At 33.6% G+C, this 11,669-nt stretch overlaps 4 protein-coding genes across 11 annotated transcripts in view; 2 read left to right on the forward strand and 2 right to left on the reverse strand.

Annotated features, from left to right (window-relative positions):
* Window positions 1–1,257, reverse strand: part of LOC108753559 (putative inorganic phosphate cotransporter) — a 17,484-nt gene extending 16,227 nt beyond the window's left edge. The window contains exon 1 of the mRNA XM_018495230.1: window positions 846–1,257. Within this exon, the coding sequence (XP_018350732.1) occupies window positions 846–870 (25 nt within the window). The 5' untranslated portion in view covers window positions 871–1,257. The remainder of the gene's footprint in view (window positions 1–845) is intronic.
* The window catches only part of LOC108753558 (cilia- and flagella-associated protein 52), a 29,609-nt gene extending 21,214 nt beyond the window's left edge, over window positions 1–8,395 (forward strand). The window contains exons 1-11 of one of the 2 annotated variants that reach the window (XM_018495227.1): window positions 3,114–3,428; window positions 3,826–4,025; window positions 4,097–4,274; window positions 4,472–4,721; window positions 4,855–5,134; window positions 5,331–5,506; window positions 5,571–5,719; window positions 6,718–6,863; window positions 6,996–7,147; window positions 7,219–7,781; window positions 7,896–8,395. In XM_018495227.1, the coding sequence (XP_018350729.1) occupies window positions 3,383–3,428; window positions 3,826–4,025; window positions 4,097–4,274; window positions 4,472–4,721; window positions 4,855–5,134; window positions 5,331–5,506; window positions 5,571–5,719; window positions 6,718–6,863; window positions 6,996–7,147; window positions 7,219–7,781; window positions 7,896–8,149 (2,394 nt within the window). In that variant the 5' untranslated portion in view covers window positions 3,114–3,382 and the 3' untranslated portion in view covers window positions 8,150–8,395. Of the gene's footprint in view, window positions 1–3,113; window positions 3,429–3,825; window positions 4,026–4,096; window positions 4,275–4,471; window positions 4,722–4,854; window positions 5,135–5,330; window positions 5,507–5,570; window positions 5,720–6,717; window positions 6,864–6,995; window positions 7,148–7,218; window positions 7,782–7,895 lie in introns of those variants that run through there. The other variant, XM_018495228.1, reaches the window with a different exon arrangement.
* Window positions 8,396–8,406: 11 nt separating this feature from the next.
* On the reverse strand, window positions 8,407–10,545 carry LOC108753561 (autophagy protein 12-like). 7 transcript variants are annotated; one of them, XM_018495238.1, is made up of 4 exons: window positions 10,485–10,545; window positions 8,902–9,096; window positions 8,677–8,813; window positions 8,407–8,593 (listed from the first exon to the last, which is right to left on the reverse strand). In XM_018495238.1, exons 2-4 carry the CDS (start codon window positions 9,071–9,073, stop codon window positions 8,471–8,473), a joined length of 432 nt encoding a protein of 143 aa, XP_018350740.1. In that variant the 5' UTR covers window positions 9,074–9,096; window positions 10,485–10,545; the 3' UTR covers window positions 8,407–8,470. The 7 variants fall into 7 exon arrangements, with proteins under 7 accessions (XP_018350740.1, XP_018350734.1, XP_018350742.1 ...); XM_018495232.1 differs by lacking the exon at window positions 10,485–10,545 and adding an exon at window positions 10,019–10,077; XM_018495240.1 differs by lacking the exon at window positions 10,485–10,545 and adding an exon at window positions 10,046–10,054.
* LOC108753562 overlaps window positions 10,203–11,669 on the forward strand; it is a 3,013-nt gene continuing 1,546 nt past the window's right edge. Inside the window, exons 1-5 of the mRNA XM_018495241.1 lie at window positions 10,203–10,237; window positions 10,454–10,653; window positions 10,731–10,944; window positions 11,169–11,285; window positions 11,348–11,517. Of these exons, the coding sequence (XP_018350743.1) occupies window positions 10,498–10,653; window positions 10,731–10,944; window positions 11,169–11,285; window positions 11,348–11,517 (657 nt within the window). The 5' untranslated portion in view covers window positions 10,203–10,237; window positions 10,454–10,497. The remainder of the gene's footprint in view (window positions 10,238–10,453; window positions 10,654–10,730; window positions 10,945–11,168; window positions 11,286–11,347; window positions 11,518–11,669) is intronic.

The raw sequence follows: 11,669 nt of genomic DNA on the forward strand, positions 1-11,669 counted from the left end.
ACAATTGTTAAATATTGAAGATATACTAGCCAATATTGAAGATATACTAGTCAACATTTATTAATAATTGGCTACTGTAGAGATCATGTATGGAACAAGACGCACTTCAATTGAATTTTTCATACTGCAGTTTTTAGATCGGCATGATAACTTAGTGGCTTATCCACTCGAGAGATTACAAAATGACGCATTGAATGATATTATCGACTTTTTCTGAATATTTTTCTCCGCTACATTGGCTTTGGTACTCGACAACTTCTGATATCTGAAATTATTTGCGCGCGCAACCGCAAAGATCCGCCGTGATCGATGAAATAATCGTTAATTTGCAAATCGCTCAGAATAAAAAAATGATCCGATGAATAAAAAAGGAGGATCGATCGAACACGCAACGTTTAATCAAGAGGTAAATACGCGGAGAGAAACGCACATCGAAAAAAAAAGTCTGGTAATTGTTACCTAATGTTGAATGAAATAATTCCAATCAAAATGTTCGATTAATATAACTGAAAATAATTTTATTTTTCTATATAAATATTTAATAAGTATTATCAAAACAGTTGGTTATATTATTATGCTATGTTTAATATCCAATATGTATAATATCCAAGTAGCACGCAGCGCTTACAAAGCGTTAAAAAAGCGCATATAATTGCTTTTTTAACGCGCTGCTACTTGAATACATATACTAAATGTTTATAAAAAAGTAAAATTATATATATTATTCTTATATTAATCAAACATTTGAATTATTTCACTCGATATTTGGTAGCTATTATCAGACTTTTTTCAGTGCCTAAGGCGAGAGATTCGCGCACAAGATTACGACGCGAGATCATACTTACAGCACATTTTCAACGCGGAGATCATCTTTGGGAGATTAATTATCCTCGAGGAATACGACACGCTGATGAAGTCTTCTCTTGCCTAATCGCCAATCGTTGAAATCCCGGGGGTTGAAGCGACAGAGGCGGCTTTCTTTGCTTTTCTTGGCCCTTTCTACTCGAAAGTCGCCCTTTCGCTTTCACAAAGAGCTCCAAAATACAAAGCTGTCACTTCTCCTTTTGTCTCGTCTTCGTCAAATCGTACACACGTGTCGCGAGCGACTGAATCCGGCACCCTCGTAAGTTCGCTTTTATATCTGCATGTGCTACTCGTCGCACATTATCCAGGGTGGGGAACGTAAGAGAAACGCAAGGTACGAGCGGCGAGGAGGCGATAAGCCCGATCTCGGCCGTGAATCGACCGCGTGTACGACGTTTTTCAGGTGTACTAGTAGGTGTACTATAGTCTTTCCCGAACTGTTTTTTTCATGCAGCCGTTGAACCTTATTAACGCCGACACGCGACGATAACGCATGGCTTAACAACGGAGGGGATACGCGCCAATTTCATTATTTCGTATTTTCCACGAGGAAATTTACTATGTTGCGGCGTATGTTTCGGAGCGTGCGAATTATGAACCGGCTTTCTGACTTCGGGCGGGATCGGCAATCATTTTTCAGGAATTTATTCAAATTTTTGTACGAATTGGAAAACGACAGGAAGTCGTTTTCTTTACTCCTTAATTCTCTTCTTTGGAGTGGAATCTCATTCTAAAGAGAAATAATTGAGCCAATCTTGCTGGAAAAAAGTGGTTCGATTTTTAATCTTTATAAGTGTGAGTGATTTCAGAGTATTCACTCTAAAAGTTTTAGAAAGTACAGATCTGGAGTCCTTCACAGGGACTTTGCCTTCGACCACTCATCTTCCGTATAATAATAATCGCCGACCTGACGAATTCTATTCACGTATTATCTCATGAATGTGCTGACATCGTGATTGTCGGGTCTGCGCACATAAATTCTGATTCATGCAAGTCTATTTTTTTTCTGTACTAGCAAAGTGTTTGATATTAATCACGATATCGACGCTAATTATCTATTTTAAGCAAGGCCACAAGGCCACTGAATCTGATACATTTATCAATGCGATGGCAATGATATTTCAATTGTTCGCAACTAAGATAAAATCGACGATCCGCGAAGTTTTTTAAACGTGATTAATATTTAATTGAAAAATTAGATTTTTGTAATTTCTGTATGATCTATAATTCTTAAGTTATATTTTTTAATTTTATATAGAGATTACAAAAAAAATGCAGATAATGATATTGTATAAATAAATTATACAAAACAATATCTTATAATTGAAAGAAAAAGTATGAATTTTATTGAGATAGATAAAGCTTATTTTTATCGTAATTATCTCGTTACTTAATTTAAATCAAATTATCTAATTCAAGATTAATTAAGAACAATATTAATTGTAAAATGATGTAACGTGATCACGAATATACATATAAACAATTGTGAGAATTAGGGCAAATGAGAGTGTAACACGATTGTTGGAGCGTGATTAAATAATACTGTTATTCAGTGCAGTTTTTAACTGAATATATTTCCATACAAACGTTTCGACTCTTTTTAGAGTCATCATCAGCGTTACTACAGTTCTTCAGAAATATGAAAACATCCCTTATGCATCAATGGCAGTCACTAAAAGATTGGCTGATCCTAAGTAAAATACATGAATTTCGTTGTAATTTTATACAATTTTTTATTAGGTGATGAGAGATGTAATTACAAGAACAAATAAATTATAAGAATATCGTCTATACAGCAAAATTACAACAAAAGAAATTCATGCACTTCACTTAGGATCATCCAATCCTTCAGTGGCTGCCATTGATGCATGAAGGATATTTTCATATTTCTGAAGAACTGTAGTAACGCTGTTATTGTTTATTATTTCGAGAGTCATAAGAAAATAATAATATTATCCGTCATTAATGAATACACATTTATTTGAAAAAGTCATGCGCCCCCTCCGATATTGCGGCTGGAATAGAAAGTTGAGAGCTAGATCGATATACACGAAAACTATGATATTGACAATCGAGAATATAGCTCCGCAAAAACGTATTATAAATATAACACACATGTAAGTATTCAATAGATGTCACGAAACCTTGAGAATTGCAAATTATGAATATTTTCTTTAATTATCTATTTTTTAACGTTTTTAAATTTATGTTTATGCAAGAGATACTCCTACGATATTTCTAAAGTTATATTTAGTTATACTATTTTTAAATTTTTTGATGTATTAAAAGAAGTGTTCAAACATACTTGACATCTTTTTGTACTTTTTTGAAGAGATAAAAGTAATTTTATAAACTTCAAATAAAAAACTTCAAAGGGTTGACACGAAATGTGGGGTTCATAAACAATCAATTTATCACCACGGTGACGCTGTTTACGTCGCTTCCGCAACTTCACGCTTTTCACGGCCTAGTATATTTTTAATTATACATTTATCGTAAAGTTGATGAACGAAGCGATATGGAGTCTCAAGATCTCGAAACGATTGGAATAATCACGTTTGACGGTTCGTACAGAAAACAGTAAATTGTTTTATTTCAAATAACAAGGATTCAATTTTTATTAAATTCAAAACAGATTTATTTAAATTTAAGTAATTAAATAAATTTAGTTCAAAAAATGAATTAATAAAAAATATATAAAATTATTAAAGTCTGATTAAGTGACATCAGTTTTGAGTTCATACAAAATTGAGGAACATGAATTTACAAAATTTTAATTTTTGAAAAATATATAAGAACAACGATGAATCGAAATTTATATAGCTTATATTTTTATTTCCACATATTTCTAGATGAAATTAATTAATTACTGTACGTCACTTTGTACTTCTTCCATGATTAATAACTTTACATTCTTTTTTTATATTTTATCTTTCTAACATCCTTCAATCTTTTTTTAAGGCATAACGAAGAACTCTCTGCAATTGCATCCGGATGAGAAGCACCTCCTCTATCCGATGGGGTACAAGGTCGTCATAAGGAACATCGAAACTAACGAGCAACGATTTTTGAGCGGTCACACAAATAATGTCTCGACATTGTGTATCTCTCCGTGCGGTGAATACGTCGCTTCCGGACAGAACAATCATCTTGGTTTCAAGGTATACATCTTAATATTCTCATATGCAATTCAATTATATTTGATTTCACCGATTACATCTTCATGTCACAGGCCATGGTGATTGTGTGGAATTACAAGGAAGGTACAATGAAAGGCAGTTACGAGACGCACAAGGTCGGCATCGTGGACCTATGTTTTACTTGTAACAGCGACTTCCTCGTGAGTCTCGGTGGCAGAGACGACGGCAACATAATTATCTGGGACGTGCAAAAGAATTCTTTAATTTGCGGTATCTGTCCTTATTCTTTTTATTAATATCCCTACAAATCTGCGAGAAGAATCCCAGACGGATGTGTATATATAACTAAAGAAATATAGAAGTTTCATCCGCGAAAAAAAAATTCTTTTGCAAACAATTTGTAGAGCACAAATTCAACCCACAAATCAAATATTGTATATCAAATATTGAGAAATAATCCTCCGCAGGTTCGTTCGCCAGCAACGATACGAGCGGTAACGCATATAATGTTACGAGAATGCATCTTCACGGCGAATGCTTCGTTAGCGCGGGCGACAGGACGCTGAAGATCTGGTGGATCCAGGCGGAGAAGCGTCGAGTGCACAATCTCGATGTGGAAGTGGGCAAACTGAAGCGTCTCATCAACTGCGTCGTTGTAGACGAAAAGGACGAGATCATCTACTGTGGCACTTCTTCCGGTGATATCATTAAAGCAAGGTCACATAGAGACGCCTGTATTCACAGCTCTTCAATTAATATCTATATCTTTTAATTACCGTATCACTATGTTTCATCTTCGTTTGCATTCGTGTGCATTCTTATTCCTGTTCAATCGTCTCTTCTTTCTCAGGTTGAATTTAAGTGACGAGTTTCTGCAACGCGGAGAACCGGCGTACTTGCCGGTGATGATCGGCTGCTACTCAAAGATAACACGCGACCCGAGGAAGATGAAGATGGGCGAGGGTGATTTATACGCGGGCGGAGTGAGGAGCTTGCTGATTCTGAAGGACGGAAAACTGGTAGTCGGTACCGGTGACGGTACCATCGAGTTGATCCAAATAATAAACATAAAAGAGAGCCGAACGCATAAGCAGCCGTCGAAGTTTCCCAATACACCGCAAATACTCACTGTAAGTCATTTCATGGCAGATACATTATAAGAAAGAAGCAGAAAACAACAAAGGCGAAGGAAGGAAAAGATATATAAAGATATTGCAAAACATGGAATTACAAAAATTAATGACGAAAGTTGGCAATATATACAAATGACTTGCAAAGAATTTATAATGACTGAAATCGTAATTGTCACCCTTTTTTATTAATCAGCATCAAAAAGAAAACGTGTGTAGCGCTGTAACATCCATGGTTCTCCATTTAAACGAATTCGTGTTGATTGGGACATCCTGGTGCGAGATCTATCAGATAAAGCTGTCAAATTTTGCAGACATGCGTCTACTCGTCACGTGTCATACCAGCTGCATATATAGTATCGCATTTCCACGGTAAGAGAGTTTTGCAACTATATGCTGGTTGATCGAATCGATTAACGTCGCTTTAATGTCGCAGCAATCATTCGGAGGTATTCGCAACAGGCAGCAAGAACGACGTCAGGTTGTGGCTACTGGAAAAGCAGAAGGAGACAGTTCGTGTCACCGTGGCGAATTTCATTTGCTCCAGTCTACAGTTCGCACGTGATGATCAAATGCTGCTTTCTGGTATGTATGTGTGTGTGTGACTAATCATATTTATATTTATATTATTGAGGATTTTCACAATTCAAGTATTATATAAATCAGAGATTATAACACAACTCTTCCTTATGTTATTATCCGTGCAAAAAAAAATGATGTGATATTATTAACTTAATACATACAAAATTTTCCATTCATCAGTAAAAAATTTTTCATGCATGAATATGTATAAATATATACATAAACACGCATAAATATTCATAAACATGTATAATTATATATGAAATATGTCCATACATGTTTATACGTCCTTCTTTCTTTTGTAAAATTACTTTTTAGTGTAATATAAATAATAACAGTAATGTGAAAACATAAAAAATAATTAATGGGATAATTTTTGCATTGTTTGTTTTAGAAAAAAAGTTTGGAAAAATGGTAAAAAATAAATTACTCATACATAATTATGCATAATATTATGTATAATTATATATAAGTAATTTTTTTACATTTCTCCAAACTTGATTTTGTTCTAAAACAAATAGTGCGAAAATTACCTTGTTAATTATTTTTGATGTTTTCATATTACTATTATTATTTCTATTACACTAAAAAGTAATTTTACTAAAGAAAGAAGGATGTATGAATATTTATGGACATATTTCATATATAATTATATATGTTTATGAATATTTATGCATGTTTATGTATGTTTATGTATATTTAGACATATTCACGCATGAAAAATTTTTTTACCGGGAAACTCCCCGTTTATGTTTCAAAGGCTTTTAACAGTTGCAATTCGTTATAATTTTTGTACAGTAATGCATGCTATCGAATCATCGTTTTTTTCTATATTTCAGAACTAAACTTCTCTTGCACGGTTCATTTTTTATCTTTTTCTCTACAATAAAAAGAAAAAGAAGAAAGATGAACTATGCAAGAAGTTCAGAATCAAGGTATGGAAAAAGGATAGGCCTCGTGTTTAAACTAAAATAAACATTTATATTGTTTACATGTTTCAGCTTGGAACGATGGCATAATAAGAGCATTCTCGTCGCATAACGGGGACTTATTTTTTTCTATTCATAACGCTCATACGAAAGCCGTATCGACGATTGCCATCACGAGCGACGATACTACGTTGATTAGCGGTGGCTGCGACGGCCAGGTGATTAATTACTTCGCTTAATCGAATCTGATCGGCTTATTCTGTTCCTGCGGAAAAATTAACATCTATTCGTATTAATTATGCATTACCAATAAATTTTGCCCGTTAACATGAAACTTATCTGCTTTCCAGGTGCGTATATGGGACATCAAAACTGGTGTGCAGCAATTGATTAAGATACTGAAGGAACATCGAGGTCCGATAACATCTTTGCATATCTCAAGCAACAACGAGAATCTGATAAGTTCAAGTACGGATGGTACATGCGTTGTTTGGGACATAACGTAAGTTTCGCTGGTAAAAACATTATTTAAGTTGGTGTAAGAGTGAGTTTTAACGGGTTCTTTTATAATAGACGCTACACCAGGAAATACATTATCATAGGAAACACGATGTTTATGATGGCACAATTTACACCCGACGGCATTCAGATCTTGACATGCGGCACGGATCGGAAGATCGCCTATTGGGAGACTCTGGACGGTTCTGTAGTGCGAGAGATCGAAGGTTCGAGCGCCGGAACGATGAATTGCGTAGACATCAGTTCGGACGGTCAAAGCTTTGTTACCGGATCCAATGACTGTACCATCAAGATCTGGAAGTATGATAGCGCGGATCTTACTCACATTGGTACCTCTCATGCCGCGATAATCACCGCGTGTAAGTTTAGTACGGACGGCAAGCATATAGTAACAGCAAGCGCTGATGGAACAATTATAATATGGAAACGTCCATCCGAGATCTTAAAGGACTCAAAGAGCGCGCCAATTCAAGAGGATAAATCAGAAAGAGCCTCGATACATAGCGTGCCCAATGAGAATGCGGATAAATTATCTTCGCGAAAAGCAGAGGATGATGGAAGTGTCGTGGTGGATCAGACTGCACGATCCTCTAAAAAATCTAGTTTATCATGTACAAGTAAGTATATTATATTCTTAAATATATATGACAAAGTAAAACAGAGATTTATCAGAAAACAATGTAAATCTTACATGTTATTGCAATTCATATTTGCTGGTTTATTAACGATAGGTAATCAGAAGTCGCCGTTAGTTGCTTCTGATAGGAGTAAAGATTTCAAAAAAGAAATTCGCGAAGAAAGAATACCTATTTGTAAATGTACATCGCGGAGCTCGACAAGCTCCAAATCAAATGCAGGCACACCGCATCAATGCCGATGTAAGGACACAAAGAGAGATAGATCATCCAGCAAAACAAGAACGATGGAAAAATTGAAAGAATCTTCAGATTCATGTAGCAAAAGATCCATTACGTCAAAGACGTAATGCACAATTATTTCGTGACAAATCGATTAATTTATATACTCGGGGTTCCGATATTACTATATTAAAAGATTAACGCGTACAATAAAACTGTGGCAGCGTTTTTGTACCTTTCTAATACATATGCGTAATTTCAGCAAGAATTCTTCTATAAAACAATGGTAAAAACCAGGTATCATAATTATAATCGTAATTATATTATACACATAAGTAAAAATTATATAATAAATAGAAAACTAGAATTATCACAATGTGGTTTGTGTCAACTTATATATTATTCTTTATCAGGGAAAATTAATATTGGCAAGCTAATTTTAATAAATCTCAACCCCACGCTTGACTCTTACAATAATGTATAACCAATTTTCCGTCAGCACCGTAGCAATCGTACAAATTCTTGACTGTCTGATCTGGAGCAGGTGCAAATGTCTGATTAACATAGAGGAACTGAAAAATAAAAATTCATCATATTAGTATCATCATCGCTTCATTACTGGCAAAAGAAATTGAAAAGAAATATTTCAATGCACCAGTCTCTCATTGGGATCCAGCTTGAGATACTTCTTTATAAATTCAGAGATCCGTCCGATAGGATTGTCTTGACAAACTGACCATTTCTTCTGTTTCATAATTGGAGCATTGGCAGTAGCCTTTAGCAGTATATCAACTATGAAATTTAAATGTAAAATTTATTTTTTTAAATATATCTTGTTATACGCTTGTAAAATTGTATGTAAATGATGGTGAAATCATACTCTTTGATTTGTCCTTTGGTGCTATTTGAAGTTCATTTCGTGTCGCGTTTCCCTCAGGGATGGTCTCTAAACTAGCTGGTGGATCTTCCGTTGTTGAGTTATCTGGTGTCTCTTCAATCTTTTTTGTATCAGTAGTTGTACTGTTTACTTTCTCCTCTTCCTTGGTTGCCATGGCACAATGTAATCTTATTGTATCTGTTACAGTAAAAGCAAAAAATGGTTTTACATATACTTACTAGTAAATATACATTTAAGAAAAGTAAAAAATTAAAAATCAATAATTTATTATTACCAACAAACATGTATGCTTAATTAATAAAATACTTTAGTAAAAAATAATTGATATTTCTTCACATATCTTTTCAACAAGTCGTTTATTAAATGAATTGCATATTGATATTTTTAATTTAAATTCCTTCGTTTCACTTTATAAATGTATAGGTTATAATATAATCATTTAATTATCATAGAGAATTCTTCAAGAAATAAGCAAACTATATAAATAAAGGATTATATTATTTAATAAAATGTAATTTTTGCTTTTAGCAATTAAAGAATTGTTGCAAACCAGATTGTGGAATTTTTGATTATATATTGTTCGTGTATATTTTTGTTCAAATCAGAATAGCAAGTGCTGCAGTAAAAGAATCAATTGTTCTTTTTTTACTTTTTTATCCGATAAAGTCAGTATGTAAGTAAATTTAATAAAATATACACAATTAACAACAATAACAACGTTTGTTAGACAAATCTTGTATTCAGTATACATATATATATAGATATCAAGAAACTTTCATTCATACGTTATTTCAGGCGAAGTAAAATAGACGATACAGAATCGGCAAGGAACAAAAAATTGTTTTATAGTATTTTATACTTTGCAGTTCACAACAACATTATCAGCTGATTACTTCGGGCATCCAAATAGACGCACTGAAGCCACTGAATAGATATGACTTTTATTCCTGCACTATATAAGCTGCACTAGAATTTTCTTTCTTGCTTTCGCCAAATATCAAATTGTGGCGAGTTGCCACAAAATATATATCTATTTCACTTAAAGTTCTAAAAAGTTCTAAGGTGTACACTATTTAAAGGAAACAGGTCTCATATTTACCTAACCTAACTTTAGACGCAAACATACCATACAATAGAAATTAGAACACTTTCATCTTGAGTACATATCTTATCTAGTTATTTATTGATATTTATTCATGATTCAAAAGTGACAATTCTATAGTCTATAAAAAAACTTTTGGTGTCTTCCTACAAAAAGAGAAATAAAAGTTTTTTTATCTACAGTTTCAAATGAGGTAACGTATACAAGAAGCGAAAGGTAAACAGTAATTACAATATGGTAATTAATACATTTAAATTTGTAGCCTTCAATTCTTTTATCGACAGATAGAACATCTAAAGTATAATTGGAAAAATACACCGGGAGCATTCTGTAATAGGCAAATTATTTTATTGTATTTTACTTTTTACTATCTGAAATATAAGACAAAAATATATATTGTAACGCTAAAAAATAAAATGATTATTTGAACAGATAATAGTTCTTTCAAATACGGATACCGTACATTTCTCATCATCATGGTAGAAGCAGCTGGGTGTGGAGAATTACAGCAGTTGGTTCAAGAAGAAGAATGTGAAGAACCACTCAGCCATGGAGGAGAAGCTACTCCTCCATCGACGCCAGCGAGATCTCATCGTCCAAGTAAAACTGAAATTCATAATTCCAGTATATCGGTACGACGTCAATTATCTTGAGCCTATTATTTTGATAACTATACAATAATGTAATTATTTATCTGATATTTTTGTAGCAACAAATATTATGGGAAAATAACGCACAAACATCGCCAATTATTAGCAAAGGAAGCTCCGGTCAAGGGACAAGTCAAGGCTCCATGGTTTCCAGTCGCGCTGCTAATGCTTCAAGTTATACTGGCAATCAATCTCGACTAACGTATCTTAATGAGAAGGAAAAGCAGAGGCCTAATCGGCCTGATCCACCAAGAATTGTAAGACAGCACAAAGGTAATTAATCATTCTCTGGAAATCATTTTAAGTACAATGATTTTTCATCTTCTCAGTTTCTTTCATTTTCCAATTATATTTCACTTGCTTTTCATAAATATATTTGTATACATTTGTATATTTTATTATTTTTTTATTTTTTTATAATTTATGATTTTGTTGTGTATAAGCCTTATGTTTAAGTTTCACATCTTTTGATTTTGTTTTGGTATTATTATACAAAGTCGTGGTGCCATGCAAACACCATTGCTTTCTGTCAGAGGTTCCTGATGTTCGTCATATGGAGCAAGCTTTGCTACAATTGCTGGAAGATTTTCACAGTGGCAATTTACGAGCATTTGGTTGGTACAATTCATGACGTATAAACAATAGAATACCTAATGAGATCGATAATTGTTTATAGGAAAAGATTGTAGTATGGAACAGATGACGGAAATACGAGAGCAGCAGGAACGTTTGACCAGATTACACTTCGAGCTAGGTCAACGACAGGAAGTGGGTGGTGAGCAGTCAGGTCTCCGACAATCATGTGCGAATATGCGCCATTTGCTTCATCGTCTTCAGCAACTGAGTGTTTGTATAGAAAAGTTACATAGCAAATAATTATCTTGTATTTACTATTACATATTATAAATTCTTAATGATGTTCAAGGGTGTATCATTATATTGTTATATACAATTTTTATAAAAATACATTGCTAAATATATATATATATATATAGTAT

This window comes from Trachymyrmex septentrionalis, unplaced genomic scaffold (genome assembly GCF_001594115.1).
Source record: "Trachymyrmex septentrionalis isolate Tsep2-gDNA-1 unplaced genomic scaffold, Tsep1.0 scaffold7, whole genome shotgun sequence".
NCBI lineage: Eukaryota > Metazoa > Arthropoda > Insecta > Hymenoptera > Formicidae > Trachymyrmex > Trachymyrmex septentrionalis.